Genomic DNA, 14592 nt, shown 5'->3' on the forward strand with positions numbered 1-14592 from the left:
TTGTTTATATATAATGAGGACATGATGTTAACTTCTATAGTCTGGTTATACATATATAACCAAATTGTTTATATATAATGAGGACATGATGTTAACTTCTGTAGTCTGGTTATACATATACAACCAAATTGTTTATATATAATGAGGACATGATGTTAACTTCTTCGGTCCGGTTGTTTTTGGAAATGACTGATAACAAGGATCGGAAGTAACTAAGTGGTTAGAATATTGTACTTTATATTTAACATTTCATGGTTTGCGTCCCGATGCCGAAAATAACTGGTTCTGCCCTCCAGTAGCATGTCTGCGGACTTACAACGCTAGAAACCGATTCTCAATACCAGTAGTGGGCAGAGCACAGATAACCCATTTAGTAGCTTTGTACATAACTTCAAACAAACAAACTGATAAAGAGAAAATCGTTTAAAAACTTATAAGTCTGATTGTGTTTAAAATGCAGATTTGTTTTGAAAACAAAAATACAACTTGGAATGGCTGATTAACTTCAAATTTTTATTCAGTGTTGTATCACATATTCAAGTTAGTGACTTATTTAATATTTCAATGGCCCGGCATGGCCAAGCGTGTTAAGGCGTGCGACTCGTAATCTGAGGGTCGCGGGTTCGCATCCCGGTCGCGGCAGATATGCTCGCCCTTTCAGCCGTGGGGGCGTTATAATGTGACGGTCAAACCCACTATTCGTTGGTAAAAGAGTAGCCCAAGAGTTGGCGGTGGGTGGTGATGACTAGCTGCCTTCCCTCTAGTCTTACACTGCTAAATTAGGGACGGCTAGCACAGATAGCCCTCGAGTAGCTTTGTGCGACATTCAAAAACAAAACAAACAATATTTCAAACGTAATCTGGTTACATTAGCAATGGCGATTCACAAAGTATTATTGCTCTAATCTGATTGCCTTCGCACTATTGGCAATACTTCACGGTCTGTTTAAGCGCTTCTTCTGCTATAAATTGGCCACGTTAGTAACTTATTATGACAGCTACCAAAACCCAGTCATTGCATTTGTATTATAAACTGCTACTGTCCCATGATCTATGCGAGTTGTTCATTACTACCTGATTGTTATTGGCAAATAATTTGGCCACGTTATTCTTACCGAAATATAATTTTTCTTTTGTTTTAGTTCAAAACTATACAAGGAGTCATCTGCGCTATATCTGCCTCAGGAATAACCTCACATTTTAACAGCCTTAAGCCTACCATTGAGCCACCGGGAAATTGCAGTTTGTTTTGAATTTCGCGCAAAGCTACACGAGAGCTATCTGCGCTAGCCGTCCCTAATTTTACAGTGTAAGACTAGAATGAAGGTAGCTAGTCATCACCACCTACCGCCAACTCTTGGGTTACTCTTTTACCAACGAATAGTAGATTTGACCGTCACATTATAACGCCTCCACGTGTAGCTTTGCGTGAAATTCAAAACAAATCAAACCAATCCACCTAGATACCTCTGTCATATAACAATATTGATGTTGTTCCTGTTAAACTGCAAACTAAGTTAACGATCAAAGGACTGAAACATTATATATTGTGCAGATGTATTTTGAGAAAAATATTTTTTTCGTACTTAACAGACAGAGGATTCGGGTATTGCAACACTTGCGAATAACGGGTTTCGTACTCGTGGTGGGCACAGCATAGAAGACCCATTGTTTAAGTTAATAACAAACAACGCTTTATGATACATTAATATTTTCGTGATACAAATGATTAACAAACATTTGTAGTTACGAGTTTCTGAAACAAATCATTTGTAAGACAAAAAATTCGAGCTGTGCACCCATTGAAAACTTATGCACGAGGGATTTTTTGTTCTCAAGGACATAAAGATCAAAGAAATGGAAAACAAAGTTGCAACTCAAGTTATATGTGCATACTGATATATTTATTCATTTAAATATAATTACATCCAACTTCTACCATGCTTTACTAACATTATAGTGACCGTAAAAGATAAATCACAAGAGTGTTCAACACTCTTATTGGTGGAAATTAAAAGGATAACAGCTTCAAACAAACATCAAGATACGTCATGGAAATCTTATACATTGTTTATCATTTCGTTGAACTCCAATAACAGTCGTAATTTCAGTGACATATTTTATACAATCAGTTAATCAGACAGGATTTTTAAATTGTTTTTGAAACAAAGTTTAACTTAATTACAATAATAACTGTATCAATAACTATATATATATATATACACACACAATAGCCAAATCGTGCATATTAGTGTTACCAAAATAGATATACACACACGAGAATAACCGTTATCAACATCTACATAAACACAATATTCATATTAACGAAAACACAACAGTATTTCTATCAATACGTACTTAATATCAACTGTAATACAAACATATATTTGTACCAATACATGCGCAACAATATCCGTATCAATACATACACAATAAAATCTCCATTTAATATAAATACAACAGTTTTAAATTGCTTTGCTTTCAAACAACAGAAGTCTGTATTTGCGTTTAGCTTATACTAATATAAGGTTTATGATATGTTCAAAATACAACAATGATTTCTAAGAGTTCAAATGTGGAATATTAGCAGGTTTGATTTAAAAACATGCGCTCTTGTCAAACAGTGGTTGTGAGTCACACTATACGTTGCGCTGCACACTTTGATACGTATGGCCCATCGAGCATGTTCAACACGTGTCGATACAGAGACACGTCAGATTTCTATACTGGTAATGCTGAAAATTGTGCAAGATGGCAAAACGATGTGAATTTGAAAGATGTTGAAACTTTAAAAAAAAGACATGTAAAACAGTTATAATTATTAATCTTGGGCATTATTAAATACTATAACGAACTTCATAATGCAACGTTTAACACCAGTTATGTCAGTCGAAAATGGTGTCACAGTATGGCAAGTATTCACTTATTAAAAATGTTAATAGGTGTCGGAAATTCCTTGAAAGGTGCCCATTCAGCGTGCCTTCAGTGAGGGAGAGTATTATAAAAGGGTCGAGATAGGTAAACAGTACAATTTAAAGCTGTTTGACATCACAGTACCTCAGCAATAATACTAACATACTACATCTCTGAACAAAACAACCAGCAAAACACCAGTGGACAAAATCCAAGTGATGCATAAAATAAACCAAAAACGGAGTGAAGAGGATGAATATTCCTGATCACCCCTGGTTTAAAACCTAACACGTCAGATTGGATTGGAAATCTTTAGGTAAACGAATCTGAACACAGAGTCTTGACGACTGATTGCACCAACGGGTTAGAAACTGTGAATGTTCAAATTCACAGCCTGGGAATGCTGACTACGAGGCCTCCCTCCCCCCGCAAGAAAGAATGAACCTTCCATCAATAAACCTCCTCACTCTACCTGTTTAGAAATGGTTCTAATCGTCAGTAATTGTTGATTGTAAGGTGTTTATTTGTCTGCTGTTAACTTATCTTCAGAAACAAGGAGAACATGTAACCTCACTTGAGAAAAGCTGGTACAATTATCCTCTTTATAATTTTAGTTTCAGTCTTTTAATTTCGTTGTCACATTTTACGGATCTTCATGTTAAATATAACATATGAAATATAATATCACACGTTAATATCCCCTTGAAAAGAAAAAAAAAACATTTTTAGGGATTAGCGATTTTAAGTGAAACTAAAATTTTAATTTTATGTTGGAAAAACTAAGCATCTATGAAATTTGTTTAATTTTAAATTCCCAAGAGGTTCATCAATATTTGGGTAGCTTATAATAATAGTATGTCACTATTACTACATCGCCTAATATAAGAATTTATATACACGGTCTCTAGTTTATCTGCAATTAAGCACAAAGCTATACAACAGCTCATCTGTGCTCTGTCCGCCACAGGTATCGAAACCCGGTTTCTAGCGTTATAAATCGGTAGATATACTGCCGTGCTACTGGCGAGTAACTGACTCTACACAGAGCCCTAAGTATTTAGTTTAAGTAGCGCCATCTGGAATTGAAAGATCTAAATGAAAGTTCAATTTCTGTTTTACATTTTTTTAGCAGTTAATAAACATACAAAAAATAATCTAGGAAAAAATATACTTGGCTATTTACTGTCACAAAACAGAAAAGCAAATCTCCCCTTAAAAATCTTCAATTTCTACTGCAGTTTAAGAATCTGAGTTGACGTTGTACAGTTATGTCAATATACATGTAGTAATTCGAAGATAGTGAAGTACCTACCTTTATAGCGCAAAATAGAGACATACAATATAACTATTTAAGTATTTTATAATTCAAGTACTTAAAACTGGCTGTATATACACCTTGTGCAATGTAACATATAATAATAATAATAGTACTATGATGGATATTACTAAATAACTTCGTGGAATCGTTTCATTCTCGTTGTAAAAAAACGAAATAATTATTTACATTTCTATATATAACATTGACATGAATGTTATAAATAATACGGTTAATTACAACAAGAAAAGTTCTATTAACGTGATGATTTAAAGATTACTTTACACTTTTGAATTTTTTTATTTACACAATCGTTTTTAAATGAAATGAATAAAAAAGGTGTTATGTAAGATTTGACTTGTATATTAGTTAGGTTTTCATCAGATAAGACCTACAAAACTTCAATACTACAAGCTTATTGGCTGATTAAGCAAACCTGATTATCAGAGAAAAACTTGTCACACGTGTATACATTTTTACAAAATCTTATTCGTTTCACAACGAAATGAAATGTCTTTTAAAAAAAGGGGAGGACATTTATTAAAAGATATCTTCTTGAGAAACGATAACATCCGTAGACGTTACGTTTGTCGTTTAATATTTTCATAATGCTGTCTCATTTAATTATGTTTTTAGTCAATTATTTTACTTTCATAACTATCCCTCCTCCATGCCAATTTGTGAATTAAACTTGGAAGTCCGCATTATTTTTCTGTCAACACAACCGGCAGAATTGTGTTTTATAAGATGTGACGACGTACAATGAGCTCACCATACTGAACACTTTTTTTTGGGATTCATTCGACTCCCACTAGGGCAGTTGTAGGCTCGAGCGAAGTCATATGAATTCGACAACGGACCAAGAACCCTAAAACAACAACAAAAAACGTAAATCAATTTCATTATGTAAAAATCACAAAAAAGCAAAATCGTTGTTAATAGCTTATAACCAAAGATTATAATTAAAACAAAAATAACTACACACCATCAAAAACGCAGGTCTATTTGAAATGTGCTGTTTTGAATTCAGTTGTCTGCCCCCGACCCCCCCAATGGCACAGCGGTATGTTTGCGGACTCACACCACTAAAATCGTGTTTCTATACCCCTCGTGGGCAGCACAGATAGCCTATTGAATAGCTTTGTGATTAATTCCAAAGAAACAATCCTTTCAATACAAGACATTCTAATTCTACACCGGAAGATTCGATGTTTCAACTAAGATTTTCTTGTTGATTTTTAAGCTCAGTTGATCCACCAAAGTAAAAAATAAACTGTATTTGAAATGTTATTAAACACTCTTCCTTCTGAAAACCCCTAATGGGCCGGTATAGAATGATGTAATTTATTATCAGTTTCATCGTGATGCATTATCACATGTTTTGCCACCCAGTGGTAAAGTGATATGTCTGCGGACTTGCACTACCAAAAACCTGTTTTCGATACCCGTGGTGGGCACAGGTCAGGTAGCCCTTTGTGCATAAAAAACCAAACAAAAATCACATGCTTTACTTACATCCATAGGAAGTTTAATATTCTTAGGATCGCAAACGTTCACAAGGAAGGCTGTGATGACACACAACGTTGAATTAAAATAATAAATAAGATTTATTTAAGATTCTGTAACAGCAACTGTTATTCTTTACCTTAAACTGAATACGTTCTGCTTAGTAAGCTCCTAAAATACATGCACGAATAACATGACTTGAGAAATATTTGTAAAAACGCAACAAAATAAAGCTTTACCTTATTGGCCCAGGACTGTGAACGGATGACCGAATCTTGCTAAGTGAGTCTTCCGGCCTCATGGTTCCACACCAGATCTAGTACACAGAAAACAAGTAAACTCAGCTTTCACCAAACTTTTTTTTTATTTGTGAAGTAGAAATTCAAGGTCAAATATCACGATTTTAGCATTAAAAACTAAGTGTAAGGTAACCAACCATCGAATAGCATGCTATAGGGTTAGTCGATAGATTCAAACCATTAGCAAGATTTGCTAGTTTTATATTTCAAATACAAGATAAAGAAGTAAAACAGAATGACGCAACTACACTAAGACCTGAAATGGAATGTGGGATCACAGATATCAAAACAGCATGAGTTGCAAAGTATCTCAGCTTTGAATGTTCGACACGAAACAGACGCACGAGTTTCTTTTCTATATGACGTATTCTTTGTCACGTCAGGCACACACGAATTAGGAAAACCAAAGATATCAACATTATTTTTTATGTAACGTAGTAATTAATGAAGTAAAGAACTTATTCTACAAGTCAGGACGACGCAAGTTCCATAAAAACTTTATTTTATTAACGTTCTAGCTCAAGCCTTCTTCTGAGATAGTTTTACTGCAATCCAATTAGAAGAATTGTTAGTACAGTCACTATTACTTGTTTCGTTAGAAGACGCGTGAGTAAAGTCAGTGCTAGTTGTGTTGCTGGAAGTAGTTTTATTACTCCTTGTGTTGCTTGACTTGTTAATACAGCTAATGTTACTTATTATGAAATGAATCTGTTTAACAGTTGTATAGAAATCATTTTGACACGAGAATACTACAGTATAAACAGCAAGAAGAAATCCTGGTGCTGTGTCTATAGGATTATTGCAGCTCATATTGCTACAGTGTGTATTAGTCCTTGATTATACGAGTTCAAAGGCAAACTTCAAATTAAAATATTTTTTTTTATTAAAGTGCTCAAGCCCAAGAGGGAAAATTTGCCATTAGAGAGATAAAAGGTTGTATGAGAAGGATTGAAACACCAGAATAAGTCCTTTTTCTTGACATGGGACTTTCACTAATACTTCAAAGCTCCTTGAGATTGGTCAGGCTATAACTGTAGGCTCAAGACAGTTAACTAATATTTGTTGTACCCAGACCAGTAGATCAAACCTTGCCTTTGAGGTCTGATGTCAGCACAGAAAAAACGAGAACAATTAAATGTGTCGAAGGTCGCAATGTCACTTGAATGAGTCTGAGACCTCTTGAAAAGGTCTCTACAGGACTCCCAGGTTGTCAGTAGCTAGAGTATTACAGTCCCGTATCAAGATGACAACCACCCAAAGCGTGCTGGAACTGTCAGTAACAAATGACTTACACTAGTCAGGACTATTCTTCTAGCAAATAATTGGTGTGCCCCAACACGTGAAAACCACGAAGTCCTGAGCCTCTCAGAGCCTGGAACTATCCTACAGGGATGACCATTGCTCATGAAGAAACTCAGAGATGTGCAGAACTGTATAAGGTATTGCTGTAAACAATTACTGTGCCAACATGGATGGTGGACCGACTCTTGTCTGACTGTTGGTGTCTCTGAGTACATCTGTCATACTGCATCTGCTAGGTTAGCAGCATCTCAGCCAAATATTGGCTACAAATTTGTAAGGAGAAGCTTTTGCTGGCAACATTGGTTCCTGCAAGTGAAATATATATTTCGTCTAGATGTTTAAAGAAGTGATAAAAGAAGATCCAATAACTCAGTTTGTCAAGAACAACCAGCAGTTAGCATTAGACACTGACAAAATTATCCGCAAAAAACTGATGTGTCCTGGGGAAGCACAGTGAACTGCTTGCATTGAGAAATTTCGTAATCATCTCAGCTCTCGCAAGGATAATAAGTTATGTTCCTGTTTTATAGGCTGTTTGTTTAACATACTCTTGTTCAGGCTAGAAATATCAATCTTTGTTGTTTAGTGATGTATGGTCGCCCCTATGGGAGTACAACCCACAATGTCCACAGAAATATGTGGCGTAGTTAATACCTAGAATATTCAATGCATATGGGATCAACTGACAACAACTAGGAAAGGCCACTCAAAGAAAGAAGTGCTATGAAAACATTCCAGTATGAAGATTGAGTCCAGTCATATACCAGTAACACTGAAGTAACTTGGATCTGACTGAACTGGCCAATTTCTAGTACTTCAACAAACTAACCCATTAATGTACGAGTTATAGTAAATGGAAAGTGTATAAAAGAACTTGAAAAATATCAATAAGCTACATCTGTATATAACAGAGAACCTCTTGTAAACTGACTTGTACAGCAATATGAGTATGAAACCAACAAGTCCAAAGAGAACAATATTTCTATAAACGTATTACATTTTAAATATTTTCACTTTTTAAGGGTTTTTTCATAGTGTTATTTATTACTTGTCTAAAAATAATTTAACATATTATTACTGTGTACAAGGGTTTTATCACTCTTACGACCTTTCATTTATTATATTCAGTAAAGTATGCCTCTGAATTACTACAGTCATTGAAACTGTCATTTCTTTATTAATGTGTTTTCAAGGGTCCTTATTTCGTTTCATTATACATTATCGGGTTTTTATTTTAATTATTTCTAGATTATGTAATATTTCAAATTATAACCAAATGAGTTTTATCTTATTTCGTTATATTTAGTCTTGTGTGTTAAATTATAACCAAACGATTTATTTTTTGGTGTTTGTTCGTTTGGAATTAAGCACAGAGCTACACAGTGGACCATCTGCGCTCTGCCCGTCATGGCTATCGAAACCTGGTTTTTAGTGGTGTGATTCCACAGACATACCATACCATTATGCCTCTGGTGTTTGAGTGTAATTATTTTTCTAAAGATTGTGTCATCCATGTGGTGTGTGTAATTTTTGATAGGAATGTTAATATGCTTCTTGACCTCATCATAAACATAAAGTTTATTGCTTTTAAAGTTACATTTGATGGTCAGCTTGAGATCAAACCTGAACCAGACACGAGAGGAACAGTATGATATGTAAACTATTATACAAATTTTATCAATCTTTTATTATCATCAGAGTTTTAAAATGTTTTGTTTAGTCTGAGCTGTCAAGTCACTGTTGTTTATCTGTTGCCTTCCAGTATCAACTTTGCCGACTGAGATATTACTCTAACTTTGCACATTACGAAGGATCGGTCATCGACAGCAATATCCTCCTTTGGCCAAATTGATAATATATAAAAGTTACAGCCTTTGTTATTTTGTAAAAGGAGGACCAACAACGTGATAACGAATGCTGTTAAGCTTAAAATTGATGCTTTCTGTTTTGTAAGGAGTTCAGGTTTTTGGTTAGATTTCTACTTTGTTCCTTATGTGTGTCGATTAAAGGAAAAGGCATCTTGTGAGATTATATTTGTTAAATGATTCGTAATTCTGACAGGAAGGTGACTGTCCTATATCTATACAAGTACTAATACTGTGCATTTGAAATAAACATTGTTTTACAATTTACATAATGTGTCCTGTCTATTGTTTTTACTTTAAACTTAGTAATGTAAATTCAGATTTACTGCATAATTATTGAAAACAAAGTTCCTGTTATAAAGCAGCCTGTCTAATACTCAAGTAGAAATTACTTTAACCCGAAAATAACATATGCATATATCTTGCTATAACAAAATAATGAATTTGGTGTATACAATAATGAGTTAATTAGTTCTCATCCACTTAGATAACTTGTTTTAACCAGGAGCAAAAGACGAGTTCAATCTAATTCTCACAAAAGTCGATAATTCCATTGTGCATATATATATATATATAAAATATATAATTATTGAAAAAAATGTGGAACATCGTACCTGGGCATAGTTTAGAAAGAAGAGCTGATCATGATTGAGATGAAGACCTGGTAGTAGTGGTTCCTTTCCATGTTTCTGTACCCACTTTTTGTATGCCTAAAATTAAAATATATATTTATATGCAAAGACAAATGGTTGTAAATAGATAGGCAGCGTGTGCTTGAAAACACTCATACGATAGGAGTTTGAGATATAAGAGACACAGTGATACTGATATAAAGTACTTTTCCATACCCTGTAGGATTGCTTTAGTCCTCCGTTATCAGCAATGTTTTCTCCTTGAGTCATTTTACCATTTACCTGTAAAACATATTAACAGTTAAACTAAACTAAGATACAACCCGAATCTACAATCTTTTAGAGAAGAATGTTGAAACTTAATCTAGGAAACCTCAATCCAATAAGCTGATATGATTCTTTGATTAAACTGAAACAATAATGAAATCAATGTAAAAAAGGAACATTGTTATTTCTATGAATCGTATCACTTCTCATATTACCAACTTGCTCATATATAGCCTTCACTACCTATTAGATATATATATTCCATTATATGGAGTAATTTTATATTTTTGCCTGTTACATCACTCATGGCAAAGAACTTACGAAACATATTTGGTAAAATTACTTATATTTTACGTAAAATAAATTGCACCGTCACAGTAGTAAAGGTATGTTTCTTTAAGTTTTATTTATCGTGTGTCATTTGTTACTATCAGGCTGTTTCATATGAAATGTCGGATTTTCAAAAGTGCACATGTTGACAAAAATCAATATAAATAAAACTGATGTTCGTCTAATTTTCTTGTACGAGTTCAAGCTTGGTCACAACGCGGCGACAACAGCTCGTAATATAAATCATATATTTGGTGATGGCACAGCTAATGGTTTAGGATATTTCGCTGTGATGAAACAAGCCTTGAATCTGAGCCTCGGGACCGCCTTCAGACAGCCATTAATGAGGAAGAACTGTAGGTCTTATGTGAATCAGATACCAACCAAACCGTGAGAGAACTTGCCGATAAACTTAATGTTCATTATTTAACAGTTTTCCGACATCTTGAAGCAATTGGTAAGGTGAGAAAGCTTGATAAATGGGTACCTCACGAAATGACTGAAAACCATGAAACAAGAGTTGAAATTTGTTCCTCACTCCTTACTCGTAACAAAAACGACCAGTTTCTCCACAGAATTGTCATTAGTGATGAAAAATTGATTCTTTATGACAATTTACGATGCTCTGGTCAGTGGCTTGACTATGAAGAAGCACCAAAACATACGTCAGAACTGGAAAACAAAATGAAACCTTGCATGGGTTTAGTTTAGAAAGAGAAATCTGAGGAATTATCTTCCTAACAGGGGTGTTAGGAACGTTGTAGTTCCTCTTTGTCCCTGCTCATGGAAGTTCATTTCTCTATACGTGGAAGTTTTCCTATATTTTAATTTGGCATTGTTTGAGGCAATGAAATGAGGTTGTCAAAACCCACAGAATCTTATGATCAGTGTATGTCAGCAATGTGTTCCATTATTCATTCTTAAACCCAGGAGAAACAATCACAGCAGAGACATATTGTTGTGAGATTGAAAATATGCATTTAAAGTTGTCATAAAAACATTCTGTCAATTGCAGTGGATCCACATTGCTCCATGACAATGCTAGACCTTATATCTCACACGTTACTGTCCAGAAACTGAACGAACTTTATTATGAAACTTTACCTCATCCACCATAATTACCACGTCTTTCCCCTACAAATTGTCACTTTTTTAAACATTTGGATACCTTCTCAAAGGAGAAAGACATTTGCAAACCAGAAGTCAATTGAAAGCACCTTTGAAGAATTTACTGCATCAAAGGACGTCCAATTCTTTAAAAATAGCATTTATAAACTTACAGCTCATTGGTAGAAGTGTACTGAGTCTAAAGGAGCTTATTTTGATTAAATAAATTAAACAACAAGAAGATGTACGTGTCACACATTTTCCTTTAAACATCCGACGTTTCATGTGCAACAGCGTGATAGAATCCTTATATCAGAAGTTATTTCTTACATAAACAGTTCAGCAGAAACATGCTTAAAACGCAGATAGAGGGAGTCTATAACTGGTAGTTCCATGGTTAGCAGTTTATTTATTCACTTAAGAAACTGATCGTGACTTTGGCAAAATCGGGCTAAAATACAGGATCAAAATAATCTAATCTAAGAGAATATGATATTATTAATTAATAAGTGAAGAAAGTATATAGGACAGCATTACTGTGAAAATAGTACTCTCACTCTCTGTTTTTTTATCTATCTTTTAATTTGCTTTGATGTTGAACAAATCGGCCGTGAAATCACGTATTATGTAAACAAGTTTTAAATTTGATGGCATTGATCACATAGATTCAGTTACTAGTATTATATTTTAGACCATATCTTGAAGCTTTATTTTTCAAATGTCAACGACTTACTTTAATTACTAGATTTAGACAAACTTACATTCAGACCTATATCCTCTAAAACGTAACTCGAGTAATAGTCAATGATGCACTGTGCACGTTCTCGAAAACGTTCTATTGTTCCATTGTCCCACCATTGTTTTAAATTACCATCTTTGTCAAACTGGCGACCTATCAAGTAAAATAATTAAACAAAATCAACTTGAATAAATGTCTAATAATCCTGACATTGTGCAATGTCACGGAAACTAGTGTGATATGGTGCGTATACGCACCTATCGGTGGTATTAGGAAAATATAGTGTACTGGTTTACTTTTCGGTTTGTTTGATTACAGTATTTTTGTTAAACCCACTTAAAGACTGTAAAAAAGATGGAGGTTAAAAACAGTTTTTACTTGACTAGATAAGCACGTGTGGTTCCGATTTCATTTCATTCGCTTGTTCTAACATAGTAAAACCATAATGTGTGGTTTTTCATCAAATATAAGGGTTACAATTATATTTAATAGTTTTCAGCAACCACACTAGAAAATTTGTTTCAGTGTCAATAACATATTGTGTGATTAATCTGCGCCTAATTCTAATTTTATAGTTTGGAAACATAATTAAAGGTTTTTCAATTTATTATAATAAATTATAACTAGCAATCATCAGACTCAATTAATAATAACTGGAGATAGAAAATAATACGAAATTTAAGATGGAGTTTTCAACTTAATCAAGTCTGGTTTTTCCTTTCTGATAAAAGAAGTAAGTTTACAAAAACATAAGTTCAAATATTACATAATTACTGTGATTATTAAATGTAATTATTTTACAACATTGGATATTGTTTTCCTTCCTACTATCCATTCTTACAATAATTGTGTTTCTCATCAAAACAGATCTGATCTCGTGTTCAGTAATCACATAGTCTGATAGGTGATTATGATGACAGAATCCTCATCTTTGCCATCAGTGATTAAATAGTTCTTACCTTTATCATCAAAACCATGAGTAATCTCGTGACCGATGACCACACCAATTCCTCCGTAGTTCAGTGACCTAAAATAACAGTTAGTTTATTAGTTGTCTGAATATCAATCATTTATATGTATTTCAATAACCAACAATCTTTGATCATATTGATTAATTGATTGTTACTTTCCTTTACAATTATATAAGTGTATCTATATATTTATACATGTGTGTATATTTCTTTGTTTTGAATTTTATAGCGTCACATTATTACAGCCCCCAGCTAAAAGTGGCGAGCATGTTTGGTGGGACGGGGATTCGAACCCGCAAATTACCAGTCGAACTCCTTAACCCACCTGACCATGCCCGGCCGTATTTGTATAATAACACTATATGTTATTGACGCTGGAACAAATTTTCTAGTGGGGTTGCTGAAAACTATTAAATATAATTATAACCCTTATAGACCCCATAAAAACCTAACAAACATCACAGACTTAAAGAACGAAGGCGAATGAAAAAAACCAACATGTTTCTTTGATCAAGTTGAAAAAAGAGAATAATATTACTTCTCTTACTCACCAAGCTTAGCTTCCAGCTTGTTTTCACTTTTCTCTATTTTGTTCAATTTCGTACAAAGCTAGTAGAAGGTTATCTACGCTAGACGTCCCTTATTATGATGTGATAAACAAGAGGGAAGGGGTTAGTCAACACCACCCACCACCAACTCTTGGACGACATATATTGGGAAAGAACGAGTATGTCCGATGGCGGGTCTGGATCCCGTGAACCATAGAGTGCAAATGTAGCATCCTAACAAAGCCAGAGAGGCTTATTTATATAGTCCTCGCTAGTGATGGACATATTAGTATACTAGGAACACGATACTAGTGATGGAAATATTAGTATACTAGGAACACGATACTAGTGATGGACATATTAGTATACTAGGAACACGATACTAGTGATGGACATATTAGTATACTAGGAACACGGTACTAGTGATGGAAATATTAGTATACTAGGAACACGATACTAGTGATGGAAATATTAGTATACTAGGAACACGATACTAGTGATGGAAATATTAGTATACTAGGAACACGATACTAGTGATGGAAATATTAGTATACGAGGAACACGATACTAGTGATGGAAATATTAGTATACTAGGAACACGATACTAGTGATGGAAATATTAGTATACTAGGAACACGATACTAGTGATGGAAATATTAGTATACGAGAAACACGATACTAGTGATGGAAATATTAGTATACTAGGAACACGATACTAGTGATGGACATATTAGTATACTAGGAACACGATACTAGTGATAGAAATATTAGTATACTAGGAACACGATACTAGTGATG

At 34.2% G+C, this 14592-nt stretch overlaps 1 protein-coding gene across 1 annotated transcript in view; it reads right to left on the reverse strand.

The window, feature by feature from the left end:
* Positions 1-1888: 1888 nt before the first annotated feature.
* Positions 1889-14592, reverse strand: part of LOC143229728 (neprilysin-1-like) — a 59215-nt gene continuing 46511 nt past the window's right edge. The window contains exons 15-20 of the mRNA XM_076462462.1: positions 13235-13302; positions 12298-12428; positions 10049-10114; positions 9815-9910; positions 5974-6050; positions 1889-5096 (exon numbers count right to left, since the gene is read on the reverse strand). Of these exons, the coding sequence (XP_076318577.1) occupies positions 4997-5096; positions 5974-6050; positions 9815-9910; positions 10049-10114; positions 12298-12428; positions 13235-13302 (538 nt within the window). The 3' untranslated portion in view covers positions 1889-4996. The remainder of the gene's footprint in view (positions 5097-5973; positions 6051-9814; positions 9911-10048; positions 10115-12297; positions 12429-13234; positions 13303-14592) is intronic.

This window comes from Tachypleus tridentatus, chromosome 10, assembly GCF_004210375.1.
Source record: "Tachypleus tridentatus isolate NWPU-2018 chromosome 10, ASM421037v1, whole genome shotgun sequence".
NCBI lineage: Eukaryota > Metazoa > Arthropoda > Merostomata > Xiphosura > Limulidae > Tachypleus > Tachypleus tridentatus.